The 24,389-nt window shown below is 34.2% G+C and overlaps 1 protein-coding gene across 1 annotated transcript; it reads right to left on the reverse strand.

Annotated features, from left to right (window-relative positions):
* Window positions 1-20,160: 20,160 nt before the first annotated feature.
* LOC130946951 (protein ASYMMETRIC LEAVES 2) lies at window positions 20,161-20,805 on the reverse strand. The gene has a single exon (XM_057875859.1). The coding sequence runs from the start codon at window positions 20,803-20,805 to the stop codon at window positions 20,161-20,163; it is 645 nt and encodes a 214-aa protein (XP_057731842.1).
* Window positions 20,806-24,389: the final 3,584 nt, after the last annotated feature.

Below are 24,389 nucleotides of genomic sequence, written 5' to 3' on the forward strand. Positions count from 1 at the left end.
CAATCCTTTCTTCGGGCTATCACAGTCCGTTCTAAGATTCTTTTTAGCTCTCTGTTAGAGACTTCAGCTTGCCCATTTGTCTGTGGATGATACGGAGTTGCCACTTTATGGCTGATTCCATATCTAACCATAGCAGAGTATAGCTGTTTATTGCAGAAATGAGTGCCCCCATCACTGATTAGCACTCTGGGGACGCCAAACCTGCTGAAAATGTTTTTCTGGAGGAATTTCAGCACGGTTTTGGTATCATTAGTGGGTGTAGCAATTGCTTCTACCCACTTAGATACATAATCCACTGCCACTAGAATATAAGTGTTTGAGTATGATGGTGGGAATGGTCCCATGAAATCAATTCCCCATACATCAAACAATTCTATCTCTAATATCCCTTGTTGAGGCATGGCATATCCGTGAGGCAGGTTACCAGCTCTTTGGCAACTGTCACAGTTACGCACAAACTCTCGGGAATCTTTATAGAGAGTAGGCCAGTAGAAGCCGCACTGGAGAACTTTAGTGGCTGTTCGCTCACTTCCAAAATGCCCTCCATACTGTGATCCATGGCAGTGCCATAGGATCCTTCGTGCTTCCTCTCTGGGTACACACCTGCGGATCACTCCGTCAGCACATCTCTTAAAGAGATATGGTTCATCCCAAAGGTAGTACTTGGCATCTGAAATTAGTTTCTTTCTCTGCACATAACTGTACTCTTTGGGTATGAACCTCACAGCTTTATAGGTTGCAATATCTGCAAACCATGGAGCTTCCTGAATGGCCAAGAGTTGCTCATCTGGGAAAGTCTCAGAGATCTCAGTAGAAGGGAGGGACGCCCCAGCTACTGGTTCTATTCTGGACAGATGATCAGCTACTTGGTTCTCTGTCCCTTTTCTGTCTCTTATTTCTATATCAAACTCTTGCAGAAGCAACACCCATCTTATAAGCCTGGGTTTTGAATCCTGCTTTGTGAGTAAGTATTTAAGAGCAGCATGGTCAGTATACACAATCACCTTTGATCCCACTAAGTAGGATCTAAACTTGTCAATGGCATAGACCACTGCAAGCAACTCTTTTTTTGTGGTTGTGTAATTCTTCTGTGCATCATTTAGAACACGGCTAGCATAATAAATGACATGCAGAAGTTTGTTATGCCTCTGTCCCAACACTGCACCAATGGCATGATCACTGGCATCACACATTAGTTCAAATGGTAATGTCCAATCTGGTGCAGAGATGACTGGTGCTGTGACCAGCTTAGCTTTCAGGGTCTCAAATACCTGCAAACACTGTGTGTCAAACACAAATGGCGTGTCAGCAGCTAGCAGGTTACTTAAAGGTTTTGCAATTTTCGAAAAATCCTTGATAAACCTTCTATAGAATCCTGCATGCCCCAGAAAGCTTCTGATTGCCTTAACATTGGCAGGTGGTGGTAATTTTTCAATTACCTCTACCTTTGCCTTATCCACCTCTATTCCCCTGCTTGAAAGTTTGTGCCCAAGGACAATCCCTTCAGTCACCATAAAGTGACATTTCTCCCAGTTTAAAACCAGGTTAGTCTCTTGGCATCTTTTCAGGACAAGTGATAGGTGGTTAAGGCAGGAGCTGAATGAGTCTCCATACACTGAGAAGTCATCCATGAAGACTTCCAGAAATTTTTCTACCATGTCTGAGAAGATAGAGAGCATGCACCTCTGAAAGGTTGCAGGTGCATTGCACAGACCAAAAGGCATCCTCCTGTAGGCAAACACACCAGAAGGGCAGGTGAATGCTGTTTTCTCTTGGTCCTGGGGATCTACTGCAATTTGGTTATAGCCTGAATAGCCATCCAAAAAGCAGTAATAATCATGACCAGCTAATCTTTCTAGCATTTGGTCTATGAATGGTAAAGGAAAATGATCCTTTCTGGTGGCTGTATTGAGCCTTCTGTAGTCAATACACATGCGCCACCCTGTGACTGTCCTTGTAGGGACCAGTTCATTTTTTTCATTATGAACCACTGTCATGCCTCCCTTTTTGGGAACAACTTGGACAGGGCTCACCCAGGGGCTATCAGAAATAGGATAAATAATCCCAGCCTCTAGTAATTTAGTGACCTCTTTCTGCACCACCTCCTTCATGGCTGGATTTAGCCTCCTCTGTGGTTGAACCACTGGTTTGGCATTATCCTCCAACAGGATCTTGTGCATGCATCTAGCTGGACTAATGCCCTTGAGATCACTTATGGACCACCCAAGAGCTGTCTTGTGTGTCCTTAGCACTTTAATCAGTGCTTCCTCTTCCTGTGGATTTAAAGCAGAGCTTATAATCACTGGAAAAGTGTTACCCTCTCCCAGAAATGCATATTTCAGGGAGGATGGTAGTGGTTTGAGTTCAGGCTTAGGAGGCTTATCCTCCTCCTGAGGAATTTTCGAAAATTCCTTTGCCTCCTCTGGCTCTTCCTGATCAGTTTGAGCATCTTTGAAGATGTCCTCAAGCTCTGATTCTAGGCTTTCAGCCATATTGATCTCTTCTACCAGAGAATCAATAATGTCAACGCCTATGCAGTCATCTGGTGTGTCTGGATGCTGCATAGCTTTCACAGCATTCAACTTGAACTCCTCCTCATTGACTCTCAAGGTTACTTCCCCCTTTTGTACATCAATGAGAGTTCGTCCAGTTGCTAGGAAAGGTCTTCCTAGAATGAGAGTTGCACTTTTGTGCTCCTCCATTTCCAGCACCACAAAGTCAGTTGGAAAGGCAAATGGCCCAACCTTGACAATCATGTCCTCTATTATGCCTGATGGGTGTTTAATGGAGCCATCAGCAAGTTGGAGGCATATCCTGGTTGGTTTGACTTCTCCAATCAACCCAAGCTTTCTGATAGTGGATGCAGGTATTAGATTGATGCTTGCTCCAAGATCACATAAAGCTGTCTTGGTGCAAGTGCCTTCCAATGTGCATGGTATCAGAAAGCTTCCAGGATCTTGAAGCTTTTCTGGTAAGCTTTTTAGAATGACTGCACTGCATTCTTCAGTGAGAAACACTTTTTCAGTTTCTCTCCAATCCTTCTTATGACTTAAGATTTCCTTCATGAACTTAGCATAAGAAGGTATTTGCTCAAGTGCCTCTGCAAACGGAATCTTTATTTCAAGAGTCCTTAAATAGTCTGCAAAGCGGGCAAATTGCTTATCCTGTTCCGCTTTGCGGAGTTTCTGAGGATAAGGCATCTTGGCTTGATATTCTTCAACCTTAGATGCTGCAGGTTTATTCCTTACAGAAGTGGTTGAAGAAGCCTTTTTAGAGGGATTATTGTCAGCACTCTCAGGTGTCTGATCCTCCCTTGGCGTTTGGACGCCAGAATTGGGTGGAAAATGGGCGTTTAACGCCAACTTTTCCCCCTTTTCTGGCGTTTGAACGCCAGAACTGGGCAAGGAATGGGCGTTTAACGCCAGCTTTCCTTCCCTTTCTGGCGTTTGAACGCCAATATTCCTCTCTGGGCTCTCACTGTCCTCAGAGGGATTTTGAACAGTGGTTTGGTTGTCCTCTGTCAATTGTTCCTTGTTTGACTTTTTGCTCTTTTGAGCAGTGTTATTCAAGGTCTTCCCACTCCTCAATTGAACTGCTTGACACTCCTCTGTTATCTGTTTAGATATTTGCTGTTTTGCTTGATTCAACTGTAGTTCTATGCTTTTATTAGCAACTTTAGTTTCATGGAGCATCTCTTTAAATTCTGCTAACTGTTCTGTCATCAGGAGTAGTTGTTGATTAAGCTCCATTATCTGTTCTTGAGGATTAGAGTCAGTGACTATTGTCATGACTTCCTCTTCTGGAGAGAACTCATTGCTAGAGTACAGATATTGGTTTCTAGCAACAGTGTCTATAAGCTCTTGAGCTTCTTCAATTGTCTTCCTCATGTGTATAGATCCACCAGCTGAGTGGTCTAAAGACATCTGAGCTTTTTCTGTAAGCCCATAGTAGAAAATGTCTAACTGTACCCACTCTGAAAACATTTCAGAGGGATATTTTCTTAGCATACCTCTATACCTCTCCCAGGCATTATAAAGGGATTCATGATCCTCTTGTTTAAAGCCTTGGATGTCCAGCCTTAGCTGTGTCATCCTCTTTGGAGGGTAAAAATGATTCAGGAATTTGTCTGACAACTGTTTCCATGTCTTTATGCTTGCTGTAGGTTGGTTATTTAACCACCTTTTAGCTTGATCTTTTACAGCAAATGGAAACAGTAATAGTCTGTAGACATCCTGATCTACCTCTTTATCATGTACTGTGTCAGCAATTTGTAAGAACTGTGCCAGAAACTCAGTAGGTTCTTCCTGTGGAAGACCGGAATACTGGCAATTTTGCTGCACTATGATAATGAGTTGAGGATTTAGCTCAAAGCTGCTTGCTTTGATGGGAGGTATACAGATGCTACTCCCATATACAGCTGTAATGGGGTTAGCATAAGACCCCAGAGTCCTCTTGGACTGATTAATTCCACTTAAGTCCATAATGGACAAAAGGGAAATGAGAATGATTGCAAAGAGATAAATTTTGTTTATTTTTATTTTTTTTGAAATAACCGAAAAAAAAACAAAATACAATAGAATAAAATAAAAAGAAAATAAAACAAAATTCGAAAATTAAAAATAAAATAAGATCAAAGCAAATTGAGAACTGAATCAATTAGTGAAAAAAAAGATTTTGAAAACAGCAATTAAGAAGATATGATTGAAAAAAAATTTTTATAAAAAAAAGATTTGATTTTTAAAAAGAGGAAAGAGAAAAACACAAAAAGACACCAAACTTAAAATTTTTAGAAAATCAAACACTAAATTTTCGAAAATTTTAAGAGAAAAACACAAAGAGGACACCAAACTTAGAATTTTTATGAATCAAAAAGGGACTAAAATTATAAAAAAAAACGAAAATTTTAAAAGAAAAACAAAAGCATGCAATTGACACCAAACTTAGAATATAAAACTAGACTCAACTAAAAGACTCTAAACCAACAAAAAGAAAACAGTCCTAATCTAAGCAACAAGATAAGCCGTCAGTTGTCCAAACTCGAACAATCCCCGGCAACGGCGCCAAAAACTTGGTGCGCGAAATTGCAATAACACTTTTGCAATCCCGCACAACTAACCAGCAAGTGCACTGGGTCGTCCAAGTAATACCTTGCGTGAGCAAGGGTCGATCCCACGGAGATTGTCGGCTTGAAGCAAGCTATGGTTATCTTGTAGATCTTAGTCAGGAGATCAGAAATTATCAGGATTGATTGTGAAAAGCAAAAGAACATGAAATGGTTACTTGTTTTGCAGTAATGGAGAATAGGTTGGGGTTTTGGAGATGCTCCATCTTCTGAATCTCTGCTTTCCTACTGTCTTCTTCTTCAAACACGCAAGTCTCCTTCCATGGCAAGCTCGTGTAGGGTTTCACCGTTGTCAATGGCTACCTCCCATCCTCGCAGTGAAAGCTAATGCACGCACTCTGTCACAGTACTGCCAATCACCGGTTTGGTTCCCTCCCCTACCGGAATAGAATCCCTCTTTTGCGTCTGTCACTAACGCCCAGTAGGTTACAGGTTTGAAGCACGTCACAGTCATTCAATCATTGAATCCTACTCAGAATACCACAGACAAGGTTTAGACCTTCCGGATTCTCTTGAATGCTGCCATCAGGTCCTGCCTATACCACGAAGATTCCGATTAAAGAACCCAAGAGATAACTACTCAATCTAAGATAGAACAGAGGTGGTTGTCAGGCACATGTTCATGGTTGAGAATGATGATGATTGTTACGGATCATCACATTCATCCGGATTAAGAACAAGTATTATCTTAGAGTGGAAGCAAGCATGATTGAATAAGAAACAGTAGTAATTGCATTAATCCATCAAGACACAGCAGAGCTCCTCACCCCCAACCATGGGGTTTAGAGACTCATACTGTGGAAAGAAACGTGTAAAAATGTCATGAGGTCATTAGGTACGGATACAATGTCAAAAGATCCTATAAGTAGTAAAAACTAGTAATCCTAAGGTTTACAGAAATGAGTAAATGACAGAAAAATCCACTTCCGGGCCCACTTGGTGTGTGCTTGGGCTGAGCAATGAAGGAATTTCGTGTAGAGACCTTTTCTGGAGTTAAACGCCAGCTTTCATGCCAGTTTGGGCGTTTAACTCCAAATTTTATGCCAGTTCCGGCGTTTAACGCTGGAAATTCAGTAGGTGACTTTGAGCGCCGGTTTGGGCCATCAAATCTTGGGCAAAGTATGGACTATTATATATTGCTGGAAAGCCCAGGATGTCTACTTTCCAATGCCGTTGAGAGCGCGCCAATTGGGCTTCTGTAGCTCCAGAAAATCCACTTCGAGTGCAGGGAGGTCAGGATCCAACAGCATCTGCAGTCCTTTTTAGTCTCTGGATCAGATTTTTGCTCAGGACCCTCAATTTCAGTCAGAAATTACCTGAAATCACAGAAAAACACACAAACTCATAGTAAAGTCCAGAAAAGTAAATTTTAATTAAAAACTAATAAAAATATACTAAAAACTAACTAAAAGATACTAAAAACATACTAAAAACAATGCCAAAAAGCATACAAATTATCCGCTCATCACTTAGCATCATAGTTTTGGCAAAAAGATTCCATAGTGTATAACAAACAAAAATAAGTTTGATCCAACTTTTACATCAGACTCATAAAATATGAACATCATTTTTTGGAATTGTTGGTTCCTGGGGTGGGGATGAACTGAAACACCCTTTTAGTTCCACTGCTTGCTGCAGCCAGAGCCTCATCAGATGGTCCTTCAACTGCTTCCACACTTGGCTGCTGTGACTTCTAAACTTGTTGTTTACCATCACTCTTCCTTCTAATTGGTTGTTTCGGTCTGAATGTTTTGTTGGATGGCCTTGCTGGAACTCTGGCTGGAGGTTTGAAAGGAACCTGACCTTGTGTTGCAGGTGCTGCAGTAGTGGTCACAGATGCAACTTGTGGAGCAGGTTGTTGCTGGGCCACATCTGGAGTTGTGAAAGTGGTAGAATGGTTCTGGTTGGTTGGAGTAGCTGAGTCATGCTCCTCACCCTGAAACAAAGAAAGACAATAAAGCCATGAAACAAATTTAAAAAATACAAATGGGTCCTTTAACATTTTTAAAATGGACAACTAAATCCTTAAACATATTATCGGGGGGACATAAAGATCCTTAGTCCAGCCAAGTACCTCTGCCTCAGGTGCTGATTGTGACAGTGGTATAACCACAAGAGAAAGGTTGTCTTGGGTCTTCTTCTTTGGTTTCCTGGTCTTAGGTTTCCAATTTGGATTGGATGGCGCACCCTTACAAGTCTTATAGTTGTGTCCTGTTTGACCACACTTGCTGCAGGTCACATAGAAACTTCTCCTCAGTTTTTCACCTTCGATAACAGTTTCTGCTGGGTCCTTCTGCCTGTTATGTACCTTTGGACGACCAATTGGCCGCTTAATGACAGGTGCAGCCGGCCTAGTCTGATCAGACCGTATCCAGAACTCTTCACTTGTAACGGGTTGAATGAAGTGCTCGTAAGTCTTCTTCAGTGATTCCATGCATAACCATGGATGCACATAATCTTCCATGTTGTCATGTCTTTTTCTGATTGCTGCAACTGCATGAGTGCACGGCATCCCTTTTCCAACAAATCCAACAAGTTAATGATAACAATTAGACATATACAACTTAAACATATACAACTGGACATATGCAAGTAAGGAAACAGCAGCAGCAGACAAGCAAATCCAGCAACAAACAATCACATTAACATAATTACAGTAGTAGCAGGCAGGCAATTCCAACAAGAAACAATGTCATAAGTAAGTAAAATTACAGCAACATCTTGCAGGCAAATCCAACAAGAAACATTTAGAGAAATAAAATTACACACTTACCAGTTAATTGCCATCTGTTACATGTACATGTATGTTTAATCAGGTCCACATCCAACTTAGATCCCTTGTATGTGACCTCAAATCGCTTGCGCTCGTTATCACCTATCCACTCCGCAGTCCATTTGTTACTTGGCTTAACAAGTCTCTTCAACCTTTTCTCCTGAACCGGTGCAAGCTTTCCATGATGGCAATCTATCAGTCTCTTGTGCTGAACCATACGCCTCATGAGGTAGCAGCGCACTTCTTCGCACATTGTCAGTATAGGCTTGCACCTGTACTTGGTGATCTTGGAGTTGAAAGACTCGCACATATTGTTAGTCAGGTTGTCCACTTTTGGACCATGACTGAAATAGGCCCTTACCCATGTTGCACGTTCAAATTTCATCAGGTATGACCAGGCATCCTGATTAACTTCCTTCAGCCTCTCCATTTTTGTCTTGAACTCAGCCACAGTTGTGCATTTTGCACATTCCCACACAGTTTCCCTGATATATAAGTCCTTGAAACGGTTGATGAAATTCTTCCACATGTGCATGACACAATTGCGCACATGTGCATTCGGCATTATCTCCTTCAATGCAGGCATCAGTCCCTGAAACAGAATGCAACAAGAAGGAGTTTCATCATTTTACACCATATGTACTTAAATTAAGTAGAGAAACTTGCTTACTAACCTTTTGCATGTCGGACATAAAATTCCAACCATGTTGTTGCACATCTCCAATGTCCTCTTGTAATAGGGTCAGAAACCACTTCCATGACTCTTTCGATTCGGACCTTGCCACAGCAAATGCAACCACATAAAACTGGTTATTTGCGTCCTGTGCCACAGCAGACAGCAATTGGCCCCCATGATAGGTCTTCAGGAATGCTCCATCCAAGTGAATCAATGGCCTGCATCCACTCTTAAATCCCCTCTTGCAGGCATCGAAGCATATATACATTTTGTCGAATGTTGGGGGTGCTTGTGGCTGGGGAATAACGTCCAACAATGCAGTAGACCTTGGATTGCTTCTATGTATCTCCATTAGATAATCTCTAAGCTTCCCATACTGTTCTACCTCGTTTCCCATGATCTTGTCTTTGGCTTCCCTCACAGCTCTGTAAACCATTTTAGGGTGTAGTACTAGATCAAACTCTTCTTTTAAAAAATCAATGGCCTCGTGTGTGTTCATATGGGGATGGGTGGTCATCCTTTTCTCCACTTTTTTGCTGATCCAGTGTTGGTCAGCCGCATTGCTTCCCAGATCTCTTGCGCATGTATGTTCACTCCTATAGGTTTTTACTTGAAAACACTGCAGCTGTTTATTGTATGATAGATGAGCAATCCAGGGACAATTCTCATTCTTGCACCCAACTCTAACTCTTTCCTTATCATTTTTAATCCAAACCAACTCCCTCCCCTCAGCAATAAACGAATCCTTCACAACTTCCTTGAACCTCTCTATTGTAGCAAATCTTGTGCCTAGCTCAAATCTGCCTTCTCCAAACCCATAGTGTTCATCAAACTCAGGCCAGTGTGGTTTGTTCCCTTCATCCTCTGATGAGACAGGGGTATGCAGCTCTTCAGACTCATACTCAAACACAATGTCCTCATTATCAGTGTCTACATCACTGACATAATCTGCAACGGCTGGCCTCATGCTGGGCTCCCTAGCAGGCCTAGATCTGTTGGGCTGGCTTCCAGGCCTACTAGTGCTGGGCTGTTTAGCAGGCCCAGTAGACCTTGAGGAACTTTCACCACCTGAGCCCACCCTTCTTGCTTTAAATCTCTGCCTTTTAAACTCATGGGTTGCTTGTTTTTTTGGCTTTTCATTGGGATCAACCTCTTTCCTCGGTGATAGAGACACATGTTTCCTCTTCCCTTTGGCAGCTCTAACCCTTCTGCCCTCATCATCTTCACCAGTATCACTCCCACTTTCATAACCAGCTGGTGGTGGTTTATATAGCTCATCTTCATCACTGTCAGTGCTACCATCCGACTTCTCCATGTCATTTGGATCGGCTTCTTCCTCAACCTCAGCATTTTTCTCAAAATCATCATCTGCGATCTCAGGTTCGTCAACAGAATGGTCAAAAAAAATGTAAAACTCTTCAGTATCTTTGTTCCTCAACTTAGCCTGTCGCATTTGGTTGATCCCTGCGTCCCCCCTCAGTACATGCAACCCTGACTCCATATCTTTACATTTTGGATCATACCAGTAAGCCTCCTTATAGGATTGATATCCTAGTCCTTTGAACATGGTGACCAGATCGCCGAAATTGACAAAATCCAAGTCCATCGGAGGAAACTTCTCAACTTGACCATTAAGATACACTAACTCACCGCTAGCCCCCCGTGAGAAGTTACCCCCATGATGGAACACGGGAACACCAAAGACATCAACCATCTGCAAAATTTTTCAATCCACAACAAAACACAAAACCACCCCTTATTATCTAAATGTCCAAAATATCTCTAAACAACACATGGCAAATGACTAACCCCACAACTAATCACCTATGACAATCAGTTACAATCCCTATTAGTCTCATCCTACAACATTGATAGCAAATAACGGCCATAAGCAGAACGATTGAACATCAATGTACTTACCCCTCTCTATGGCAGACGCAGGTATAACCACGGAGCTTCAATCTGGAACTCCTCCACGGAACTGCAACGACGACAAAGCGGAGACGAAACGTTGTATTTTTTGGAGGGAAAAGCTTAGTAGTGCTAGGGCTTCTTGTAATTCTTTCTCACTGATATGGGCAGCTCTGGCATATTTCATAGCTCACACTCACCATTGCAAAACATTAACCCGAAACGACGTCGTGCGCGTGACCAAGGACTAAAATGTCCCATTACTTTCTCTACTGGCACCACGTCAGCCCCGTTACTACCACCCTGAAGACACGTGCACATATCCACGCCACATAGGCGCCAGGTAAACACAATCCGTTACGTCTTGGAACCCAAATTGAATGGAAGGACCGGTTTGTACGCCGTTTCCACTGGTGAGGGGTCGTTTTGTATTTTCCAATCTTGAGGGAGTTAAAAGTACCAAATTTAAAAGGTCAGGGACGAATTTGTCCTTTACCCTAAAATATTATTAGTGATGTGCACATAGATGCTCGTTAAAATATAAAATTAAATAACTAAAATATTTTCACTGTGTCTGAACCTTTGTAAATAAAAAATGTTTTTGTTTTCATTTTTCACTCACAATAGTTGTTAGTAAAGTTTTTTTCTTTTCTTTTACATGCTATATTAATCATAACAGAATAAATTATAAAGTAGAAGGATTATTATACTTTTTAATTACTAACAATTAAAAAATTAAAATAATATAAACAAATAAATACAATAAAATATGAAGGCTTGGTTGAGGAATTTCGCTTTCGTCCACATCATGGCGCTCGTAGATAGAGGATTGTCTGAAGGCTTGCATTTGCTGAGGTGGAGGACTGGAGGGGGCATATGAAGTTTTGTTGGAGGTGAGTGATTTCTTGTTTTGACTCTAGTGAGTTTGCCTCCATTCGTCGCACTCTCATTCTTTGCTAGTCTTATTGCTCCAGTGATCTACACTCACGGGATAATGGTCTCCATCATCGCAACACCATTGAATTTAGACGTAGTTTAGTGTTCCATGTCATATACCCTCTCATCTTTGTGACCACCAACAATTAGGGCTGGCAATTTATACCCTATTCGCGAGTATCCAATCCGGTCCTACTCATTCAGATAAGGTAGGCTATCCAACCCACTGCAGGTAAGGTAGGGTACGAATATACTTGGAGGTAGGGTAGGGTACAGGTTTAGAGTGTACCCTACTCTACTCTACTCGCACCTCATATATAACACATATTTTATAAAAATTAGATATATAGTGAAGGAAGTAAGAGTAGAAGTGAGAGTTGAACGCACAACCTCCCTTATGTAATGACTTACAATAAGTAAACAACCACTAAAACTAGTTAGTTAATTTAATAATTTAGAGCATTAGTTTTTTATTTTTTATGTTATTAATATGTATAAAATTCGAAATGATTAAATTTTATATTTACTTTGAAAAAATTTGATATTTCTGCGAGTAGGGTAGAGTTTAGAATTTTAGGGTGCGAATAGAGTTAGGGTGCGAATAGGGATAAGGTAGAGTTTTAATAAAATTTTCAACCCGCGGGTAGGGTTAGGGTAGGGTCCAAACTCTACACATTGCCAGCCCTACCAACAATAAGAAGAGTAATAAAAGGAGTAATAATATCCACTTAACAATAAATAATAGCAGCACAATAACAACAAAAAATTACATAAACTAAAAAATAGAGGCAAACTAACACACTAAAATTTATAACATGAAAAACCTTTTCAATGTGAGAAATAAAAATGACGAGTCACCAAGACCAAAAAATAATTTCACTATGATAAAAAATAGGACACAAAAGAGTCACAAATTACTGCACAAAACGTGCCTATAATAAGCTAGTGCAAAATTTCTAACCACAATTTACCGACAAGTGCACCGGGTCATACTAAGTAATAAACTCAGGTGAGTGAGTGTCCATCCCACGAGAATTAATGGATTAAACAAGCAATTATTGATTAATTGTTCTAGTTAGACAAGTTGAAATGAGAGTTTTGAATCACACTTAGCATAAAAGACAGTAAATTAAAGGCAAACAGTGAATGGTTGAGAAAATGGTATGAGAATAGAGTTAAGACTTTGGAGATGTTTAAATGTTCGTATTAATATTCAATGTCAACTACCTTGATCATGTAAAGATCAAGTTTATGACAAACCCTAGGTGATTGGATTCCTATTCCTAGGCAATTTAATCTCCTTTAATCCAACCAACCGTCAATTTCTTGATCAATCAATTGTATTGGAGGGTTAAGTTCAAATTTTGATTTATAGGCCACACAAACCTTAAGAATCCAAAAATGATGCAATTATATGTCACGTATCACATTAAGTCCATGCGATCACTGCGTCGAGCTCTACAAAACTCACTGAACAATTTGGTAAGTATCTCACTATTTCTTACTCAGCCTTCCTCCTTGTAATTTTGAAAATTAGAGGTTTGATTTTGAGAGATTATGTGGTTTCGGTGCTTTAGAGATAAATTAAATTTGGATACTCGTTGGGTCTTGTCTCAAACGACCGTGGGTAAAGTAAGGAAACTCTAAACTCTTGTGAAAATGTTGATAGCAAACCCTATATTGAATTTTTGATAATTGTGTGGAATTAGAGTGAATTATGTGGGTTGGTGACAAATTGGCTACATTAGAGGCTTGAGACTGAACCTTGGGAGCTAAGTTGGTGATTGGTAAGCATTTGGGGCTTGAAGATCGTAAATTGAGGATCTTGGGGTGTTGCGAGCATTAGGGAAGAATTAGTTTAGATATGATTTTGGTTTCTTGTAGATAATGTGTAATGTAACGTGAAATTTATGCTAGTTGACAGTTGGATAAGTTGAATTGGAGTATGATGCATATTAGTGAATATAGGACATAAATATTAAAATTATTGTGGTTGGTTGGAATTGAGAAGTTGTGACATGTGTATGTATATGTAGTTAAAGAAAAAAAATTGATGATTTGTTGTTGAATTTGGTGGAAAATTCATGATGAATTTATTGAATGGGTTGTATGGTTATGAATGCTGATATGTTTGGAATTAATGGAAGTGTGTGACATTGTGTGAGTATAATTTGTATTGAAATGATTGTGGTGTAGTTTGAGATGGTGAAATTATTATGTATATATGTGAATATGATATTGAATTGACAAGGAAGTGTTAGTATTTTAGGTAATTAAAGGGTTGATGAGTGATGGGTTGGTGTTTGATGAGCTATGATATTGCTTAAAATGGTTTTGATTAGTATTTGGTTGGATTTGATTTGGAAAACTTGAGTTTTGAACTTTTGGTAAAAAATAGATTTTTAGCGAATTTTGTCAGACTATAACTTGAGTCTCGAATTTTTTATTTGAATGAAATTTGTTTCACATTAAAGATAATTTCAAAATCTTTAAAATGGTATAAATTTTGTAAAAGTCAAAATTTTGTAGAGAAAGTTATGAACGTCGAAAATTAAGTGCCAAAAGCTGAATTTCCTAAGTTGCAGAAAACTAGAATTTCTGGTGTGCGTGCGCACGCACAGACCAGGAAGTGTGTTTGGGCTCGTACGTACGCATGAGGAAGTGTGCACCCTGAAGATTTTGTAAGTGAGTGTACGCACACAGTGATGTGTACGCACTGGATGAAAAGGTCTCTCTGTTGCATCCGTTTACGCACACTTTAATAAAATTTGGTTGTGTGTATGTATGCATACATGATGCGTATGCACAACACCCTGTTTTACATAAAAATTTTGTTTTTCACTGTTCGACTTTTTGGTAAGTTTGTAAACTTTTGAAACTACTATTTTGATAGAAATTTATCATTTTTAAACTATCGACCATTTTTTTTATTTTTCAAATTTCTGAAAATTTTATTTAAGGTTAATTAATTAGGTTTTGGGTTATAAAACAAGGTTTAGTGAGTAAAAGAAGATAAAATTGATATCGAAAGAATTTAGAGAGGGAATAATTGATTTGATAAGATAAAAAAAAGTGATGAACGAGACAATTTTAAAAATAATGCAATCTTAATAAATGAGATATGATGAAATAATTGAAATGATGATAACTAATTGTGATATGAGACTGAATAAGATGTAATGACATTATCGACTTGAAATGGCTGATACACTTACTATTTAGTATTATAGGAAGCATTTCAAGTGTACTAGGAGTATTGGTGCACCAATTGTTTTAACCGTTGATCTGAATTATAAAAAATATATATAATATATATTAATTGAAATCAATGGTTAAAACAACTGGTACACCGGTGCTCCCTGAAGCACTTGAAATGTTTCCAGTATTTATATTTACTACCCATCAGGTTAAAATCCAAATCTTGACCCAACACCATTCCTTTTGACGTGGCAGTATATTTTGTAGAGGCGCCAATATAATGTAGAATGACCTTCCAATGCAGGATTTCTGATTAACTTTGACTTTGTAGTTTGTATCTTGGTATTATTCTTCTGTGGTAAAACGAAAAATGTTTCTGCAACATACAACAACGAAGAGAAGCATAATAATTACTTTATAAAAGTTTTAAATTAATTAATATTATAAATTTTAAAATAAACACATTTATTTATATTTTCAGTAGAAAGAGTATAAAGTTGTATTGAGGAAGAGTAAAATATCAAAGATACTAGGATGCTTGTTAATGCATCCCGAAGGGAGTAAGAAGTATAACTAACGTTCTTTGAAAATTAACTTGCTATTGAAAATAAGAAAAGAAAAAAAAAACACTTTAAATTTTATTTCTAAATTTGAAATCTTAAATCCTATACTTAAATATAAATTATTGATATAAAACATAACAAGTAAAGAATAAAACTTTATTTAATTAATAAGAAATAAAATACTTTTTATTTAATAAGTAGCGTTTAAGAATGAACAAATTATATTATCCTTACATTAATTAATTATCTAGTTTTAACAACACATATAAATTAAAATCAGTGACGGACTTAGAAAAATTTAATTAATAATAAAGGTAAAAATATACAAAATGGTATAGATATTTTTTTGGTTTTGCACAATTAACAAATAAATTACTATATACATAAGACAAAATTAAAAAAAATTGCCACTAACCTATTTAAAATTTTAAATTAAAACTATATATATATATAACTAGAATTACAGGCATATGCACACATTCGCATACTCACTTATTATAATATTTAAAATAATAAAAAAATAATTTTGTACACAGTATTATAATTTTTTAAATAATAAAAAAATTTGTAATTAATTTTTTATTTTTAATATGATTAAGTATTTTTTTTTATATATATATTCTTAAACAATTATTTAACTATTTATTATCTTCTATTCAATTTTAAAATCTACTTATGATGGTATTTTCTTTTGATATAAATAAATTTTTTAACCAAACTAATTACTATAATCAAGACTATTTTAATAAAAAAATATTAATACAATATATTAATATACATATAATATATTTTTTATCTTAAATAAATTTTTTTAAAAATCACTAATAATTTAAGTTGTATTTAATTAAAAAATTAAATTTCAAGTTAGTTACTAACTAATTAATTAGTATTATAAAGTTAATTATTACTATTTCTTTTGGAGGTGATTTATTTATTTACTTTAAATTTTTATACTAAATCAAATTTAACAAGATAATTATTATATGTTAAGTTTAACAAAGTATTTTTAATATAAAATACAAAAAAAATATTTATATTTTATGTTGGAGATAAAAATAATATAATTAAGGGTAAATATATTTTTTGTCACTGAAATTTGGCAAAAGTTTCAAAAGTATTCTTAAATTTTATTTTGTTTTAATTTTGTCCCAAAAATTTTTTGTTTGCATCAAATATATCATCGACGGCTAAATTTTCAAAAAATTTAAGACTAATCTAACAATAATGCATGAAAATTATGCTTGATTTACTTGTGTTGAGGGTTGTCCTTATGAAATTGTTCTTGAATTGGTATTAAATTTTTTGAAAAATTAGCCGTCAGAGATATATTTGATGCAAATTGAAAATTTTTGAGACAAAATTAAAATAAAATAAAATTTAAAAATATTTTTAAAATTTTTATCAAACTTCCAAAGAGACAAATATATACATATATTATTATTATTATTATTATTATTATTATTATTATTATTATTATTATTATTCTCAAAATTTTTGTGGACCAAATGTCCGTCTTTCTTTTTTTTTTTTTTTAAGATAGAGATGCTCAACACGTCTTTTAAGTATAGAAAGATGATTCTCACCTTTTTTTCATCTTTCTTCTGGGTGAGTTTGTGGTTAAAATATCGATGGAACTGGATAGTTAAAGAAAGAGATTATCTATAAAATTGTACGTAATAACGTTAATAATAATAGTACGAGAAGAACATTTAATTATATAAAAAAATATTAGTCATGCTATCAGACTATCACATATATATTTATCTACATTTTACCTATATTATTTCATATATTTTTCGACAAAGTTACCAATTATTAGAAAAAAAGAAATTTTTCACTTAAACTTAATTAATTTTTTTATAGTAGAATAATCAAATATTTTTAAAGTAACATAATTAAAATTTAATGAACACTAAATATGTATCTCTAACCTATTTGTATGCATAAAAAAAGATACATTTGATCAATTTAAGAAAATGTTGCATAAAAGATATCCTTTATTATATATAATCTATATAAAAAATATTTTATTATTTCCAAGAGCTGAACCTACAACTTTTTAGTTTTAGTATATGTGGTATTTATGATTTTAACTAATTTCAAATTTATTATTATTATTATTATTATTATTATTTAATTTATAAAAAGATGGATTAATAGATACGTTAATATTTATTAATGCCGTAGTAGTATATATAATTTAATTAAAAAAATTAAGAAGTTTACTAACATGTATCCTATTATACTAATAATAATCTTAGTATATGCACTTAATTAATTAGTCAAACTTAAAAATTAATATTACCTAAACTTTTGATAGACATGAATAAAAATTTAAAATTGAAACTTATTTGATAGAAAACATTTTAAGTGCATTGGGGAGCACTGGTATACCAATTATTTTAACCGTTGATTTTAATTAATATATATTATATATATTTTTTATAATTTAGATCAACGGTTAAAACAACTGGTGTACCGATGCACTTAAAATATTTTCTATTTGATATTGTCCGAATACAAGAAGGAAAAGAAACGGATTTGACATTAACTGTCCATTCTTGAAACAATTTTTTTCATTACATATTTTTGCTTTCAAAGGAGAGAGGGTGACAAGAATATAGAATAGTAATGGCAAAGGTATAAAGAGGGGACAGAGAGCATATAATTAAGGATGTAATAAAGAAGATGGATGAAAGAAATGCAATAGTAGTAGTAGGTGGTTTAAATTAAACTTTGAAAGAAATATGTACTAGTTTTGCGTGTAATGCATATTGAAGGATGAATTTATATATATAGATAAGCGTGCAATGCCAAACTTCAAGAAAGAAGTGTAATATATTGATTGATAGGAACAAGGAATAGTCATATACTGGAGTACAACATAACAAGGCAGAGAAGAACAGAAGAGAAGAGATGGATATAAAATTAAAAGGGTAAAAGGAATTGGTCAAGTCAGAGTCATTGAATTGAATTTCATACCCAATGGAATTAACAAATGCGTTCAGAATGAATAAGAAAGAACAGGTCCATAGTGTTGGCACTGTCTAATAAATGCAAATTAAACGTAGGGTATTGTCATTGTGGTTGAGTAGTTTAATTCACTCTAGACCAATTTCAAGCAACTGCTATAAATGCGCTTCTTCTCTTTTTATTATTAACACCATACTTCTCTTCTATATCTTCAACTCATTTCAAGCTATAGAACAACAACAATAAACAAATTATTATTTCATTTTATTGAGTGTTCAGGAGAATTTGTTTATACTACATATATACATGAACACATATTACAGGAAAAATGATCACTTTTTCACCTTTTAAAAAGTGATTTTCTCTTTAAAATCTTCAATGTTTGAACATATTAAAATCTTCGACCATATCATGGTCAACTTAGTCATCATATAGAATATATGTGAGAATATAAAATATATAGTAAAAATAAATTAAACGATGTATAAATTTATAAAAATATTATTTATATATTAAAATTAGTTATTAAAATTAATTATTATGTATTTATGTATAAATATATATATAATTTAATTTATTTTTATTATATATTTTATATTTTAATATATATTTTATTTTGGTAGTTAATTTTAATACATATATAATATGAATTATATATTTAAATACAAATATGTAATAACTATTTTAATAGGTGAATTTTAATGTATACTTAGTATTTTTGTAAAATTTTATAAAGGGGTTTTGATTAAGAAAGATCATTATTATTATACTAACCATTTCCCTGTAATACGTGCGTATATTTAGGATATTTAATTTAGCAAAAATCTATATACACAAACGATTATCACCACTAGACACTAGTTAAATAGCCATACCAATAAAAGATAACTTAGTTAAATACTAATAGTATAAAAAGGACATTGCAATCAGCACAATAAAATTAAATTAATAAATAAATTCAAATATTATATATAGTGACAACACCATATATATATATATGATATATATGTCAAAGTATTTGACTATGAATGTGACATGAACTGCACTATCAATTACTCATTATTAGAAGAAGCGAATAAACTGTTTGCAAATTATAACTATAATAAAATGCAAAATGCAAAATTAACTATAGCAAAAAGAAAAAAAGAAATTTTGATGACCAGCTACTTTTTGTTCATCAAGTCATGTTTATGTAATAATTTGAAAAAAAAATAAAATAAAATTGATACTTGCGAGATTTGATGGAAGTCTAATAATCTTGACTTCAGTGTCCATCAAAAAATGGTGATTGCAGATTCGATTCTTTTCCTCCGGCAAGTAATGTCAACACTCCTTAAAGCAGAAAGGAATATGTATATATATCATAATAAAATTCTTGAATTATTATATATATTGCACAAAAATAATAATGTACTATATATATATATATATTCTCGTAACATAATTTCAGTAAAGGATATACATTAGAGTCAGAACATGTATCTCAATCAAATCGGAAGAATGATGTCACATTCGTATAAAGAGCATGTTCGATAATAACGTTTTAATTCTTCACCATAATCGCTTTCATTTTCTTTTTAGTTTTCCTTGAAAAAGGTAGGGACGTTTCAGAAAGAGAAAAACAAAAAGTTTCTTTTTAAGAACGTTTTTAATTTCAAGTTCATTTAAATTAACGAAAAATAAAACTAAGATGAATATTTCATGGCTCATAAATATTTGAGAAAGTGCATCACAACAAATTATAAGTATAAAATTGAAGAATCTCATCCCAACATTTGTGACTCCGATTTATACAACATAGCCAATGGCAGAGACAAAATATTATGTGTACCTATTTGGATATCAGTAATGATGATAATGATGAACAATTAAAAGCAATGAACTCATAGCTAAGAACAGCAGAGAAATTGAGGCACCAGCTAAAAGTAAAAAATAAAAAAAGTAGTTTCAAATTTAATTTACCTATTTCATTAATTATGTAATATCATATCATATCATATATGAAACCCTAGGAAGGGTTGTTGACGGTGCGGCGGTCGTCACCGCCGCCAGCCGGAAGCTGATTGAGCTGCCCTAAGCTAGCGGAGATGTTCATAGCCAAGAGACTAGCATCATAATTGCTCCCTCCATCAAAACTTCTTACCATCTGTTGTTGCGGAAAGAACTGATGGTGGTGGTGATGGTGATGGTGTTGGTAGTAATTACTGTTGTCGCGGATTCCAACACCAGCAGAACTAGAATTATTGTTCTGCTGATGCTGGTATCCCACGGCACCAGATTCACTACCAACGAAGGCGTGGTTGGTGTTGATACTCAAATTTTGGTACCTAGATAGCTCCGATTTAGCGCAGTAAAGATCCACCTGGAGCTGCCGGAGCTGGTGCTGGAGGAGGGAGATAACGCCGACGCAACCATAGACAGGGTCGCGGAGGCGCATCTCTGCCTCGTACGCGAGGGAATTCACGGCGTCTTCGCGCTGGTGAGGGTGTAAATCGTTGAGAAGCTTTGTAACATTGCTTGCACCGAAGATTCTATGAACATTCGCGAACTTCTGAGGCTGATCTGGTGGGAAGTATGGTGCAAAAGCGCACTCTGGTTGGCATTTTCTTCGAAGAAATTTGCATGCTGCGCATGGTGAATTTGAAGATGCCATGCTTCACTCCTCACTTTCTTTCTTCACTTCTTCTCTTTGTCCTTTTTTTTTTGTTTTTTTTTTCTTGGTTTGTTTTTGTTCTTCTTTTTCTTTCTCTTTCTCTCTCTCATTCAAAGACCACCATTAATTTCTGTGATGCACCATCACCATGTTTGTTATTACTATATTCTTAAAAATAATATTAATTAATGCAGAAAGAGAATAGAACTGGTCAATTAATGTGTGTTAGATGGCAAAATCCAGTATTCTACGCTACACACTCTTTCCCTTTTCTTTCTTCTTTTTTTATTAATTTAATTTTTTTATAGTTTTATATAATTAATTAATTTATTAAATTTAAATAGTTAATTAAACAAATTAAAACGACCCTAACATAATGTGTTTCCACTATACCACCCAACATTGCGGAGGATTTTTACACACAAAAGTAAAAGATTAATTTTATCAATTTTTTAGTTAATTAATAAAGGAGAAAATATGAATATTATTAGAATAATATAAATCGGCCAGGGTTTCGTTTCGTCCACTGGATTCTGTAAAAAGAATTATTTGGGAGATCCAAGAGAGCATATAAAGAGCAATGGGATTGAAGAAAAAACAAAGAGTGATGAAAACAAGGAATAGATCTGCATATATAAAACTAAATTTAAACTTTAAAGATTGAGTTTGGCACTCCAATTTCATATCTTGAGACAAAATCCTTGGTCCTTGTGTATGTTGCTGGCAGAGAAATTGAAGAGAATAATAACCGCAAGAGTGAGATATATTGTAATATCACAAAGGAGGTGCTTCCGGGGACCGGGATAAAAATATTTTTTTGAATTAAATAAAGATGAATGTTTGAAGGCACAAGACACTCCCTTTGTGTGATGAGAATGTGTGAGACTAATTCATTTGTTTAACTTTGTACACTATATATAGAGAGAGGTTTATATACAAAGAGATGAACTCAATTAATGTTTCTCTTCTCATGATTCTACTTTTCTTTCATTTTCCCTTTCTGTTTAATTTGTGCAATTTTCTACTTGTAATTTCAGTTGTGTTAATTATATATAAGCTAAGTGGAATTATATATATCTTTGTAAAGTGTTGGATTCCCATTTTTGTGTTCTAAGCTTCGGATTTTACATAGATGATAAAGCCAAGATTGGTGGTGGTGCCAAGGCTCAGTGGGTGAGTAGTGCACCGAATAAAATGAACATATATATAGGTGAAAATTCAGGTGCAGTCGACTTTACGTGAAATTGATAGTTGAGAGTTGTTAGATCAAAATTTAGTCAAATTAGTTAAATCATTTAACGACTTTCATGTATCAACTTCATGTGAAGTCGATTGCACTTGAGTTTTCACCGTGTATATATATAGTAGGTGGCGGAAGATCAACAGAATTCTTTGAGAGAAAACATTTTAACATTAAAAAAATGTAATAAAATTTATATAAAAAAAACTATAAATATAAATATTTTAAAATTTTCACTAATAATATATAAATGGTATATTTTGAATTTCAAGTGGCTTGAAATTTTTTAATAATTGAATCGACACTCAATTTTTTTAATAATTTTTTAAATATAAATATTCAAATTTTTCATGAAAAAATTGTCTTTCATCTTTTTTTTTTTATTCTAGTCTTTGTTATTTTTATTATTAAAAATGATCATTTTGTATTAGTGGTAGAAACTCAAACGATTAAAATCAGATGAATCAATTTATTAATCGAGTAATAAATTCTTGATTTTTTATATTCTTTTCTTACACATCTATATAATTTATGAATAGTTGATAAATTCTTTACTTCTAAATGTTAACCAATATTAAGAATAAAATGTCAAAATTAAAAATACAAATTAATCATTTTGTTTTAGTAATATCCTTGGAATGGTAATTGTCAACAAAAATAAAAATCTAAATAATGTTAAAGTTTTTTAACTATCTTTAGCCATGAGAACAAAATTAAAACTTAATAAATTTAAGGCTTGATTATTGAATCTATTATTCAATAATTATTGTAATTATTTATCAATTATAATAAAATATATCTCCACTGTAAATAATTATCGTTTGTGATATAATCTTTATACTAATGCAAGCCTCCTTACCTTGCTAAGAATCAGATAAATTAAGGATAAGAATATTACGCTGCTGACAAAATAATTTTATATTTTTCAATAATTTTTTTTCACATGTCATCGCTCATTGTAAGAGAAATCATTTCAAACAGCTTGTTGAACATACTCGTAAATTCTTGGAGTCAACATTATCTATTTTGCAAGTAGCACCAATTCTTAAGAGCGTAATTGTTCTCAACTCTTAAGTAGACTGGTATCCTAAGAGCGTGTTTTGAAGTTGCAGCTTTAATTTTTAATATAATCCTTTTCATATCTCAAATTTATCTAATTTGTATTTATACTTTAGAAAGAGTTTGATTAAAATGAGTTTGATTAACATGATATCTGTCTGAATAGATAAAAGGGTTATAATTTTATTCCATTTATTCTGGGATAAGGTTTAAAAATGATTATGATTATGATGAATTGTGATTAAATATTGAATGACATATGATTGAGACATTTTATTGATCTTTTGTTGCAAAATGTGGCTAAATATTTAGACCTTCTTAAATAAGACTCCAAAAAAAGGTGAACAGGACACACTCTCTAGCAGCAGTTGATTTGAAAATAATGCATGATAATGATAATGATAAATGAATTAAATATGAATATTTTTTGGGGATGCGTGCACCAAAAGACAGTCTGAGGTTAGTTATTGGATATGTCAAATTTTGGTTAATAACCGACAAATGAATTCATTAGTTTTAGGGCAGATATGCATCATTTACATTTGTATATATTTGACTGGGTGTGTATTTTGTATTTGGCTTGTCTTTTTAAATAATTGCATCTATATGCTAATTGAGTTAATTGCTTTAAGTATCCTCCCTACTTGTGTATTCTTTGTATTGTTTTGTCTGTAACAATTAAGAGATCTTTTATGCTGGCAGTGGTGACATTGAGAGTTATTCGATATCCCTACACCTGCCTCTTATATTCTATGGTGTATTATGACTTGATGTTATATTTATTTGTTTAGTTTGCTAGTATATTGCTTAATTAATTGGATGCACTAATGAATAAAAAATTGTTTAAATTGATTAGATTTTATAATTTATTACCTTCAGAAAAATTTTGCATGTTTTTTTATACATATACATATATTTTTTAAGGTAATCTGTTATTTTTGCCTTTTTTTTAAAATGCCATCTGCCATAATTTTATGGCAGATTTTTTGCTTATCGCCATGAGCAGTCATCCACAATAAAAATCTTTGATATAAAGTGAATTAATTAATATATTTTTTATATTAGTATCAGATCTATTTAAAAAGATATTCGAATCAAATCAAATGAGATATAGTTCGAATTGACTACTATTTTTCTCGTTTCCTAACACGATTTTATTATGATAACAAAGTTTTGAATAACTTTATAGAATGTGCTAAAATATATTTTGACTTTAAACATGATTTGAGTTTGATTTTTTTTTGCCCAATATGAAATGAAATTCCAGAAATGAAAATGGTTGATT

This window comes from Arachis stenosperma, chromosome 8 (genome assembly GCF_014773155.1).
Source record: "Arachis stenosperma cultivar V10309 chromosome 8, arast.V10309.gnm1.PFL2, whole genome shotgun sequence".
Lineage (NCBI taxonomy): Eukaryota > Viridiplantae > Streptophyta > Magnoliopsida > Fabales > Fabaceae > Arachis > Arachis stenosperma.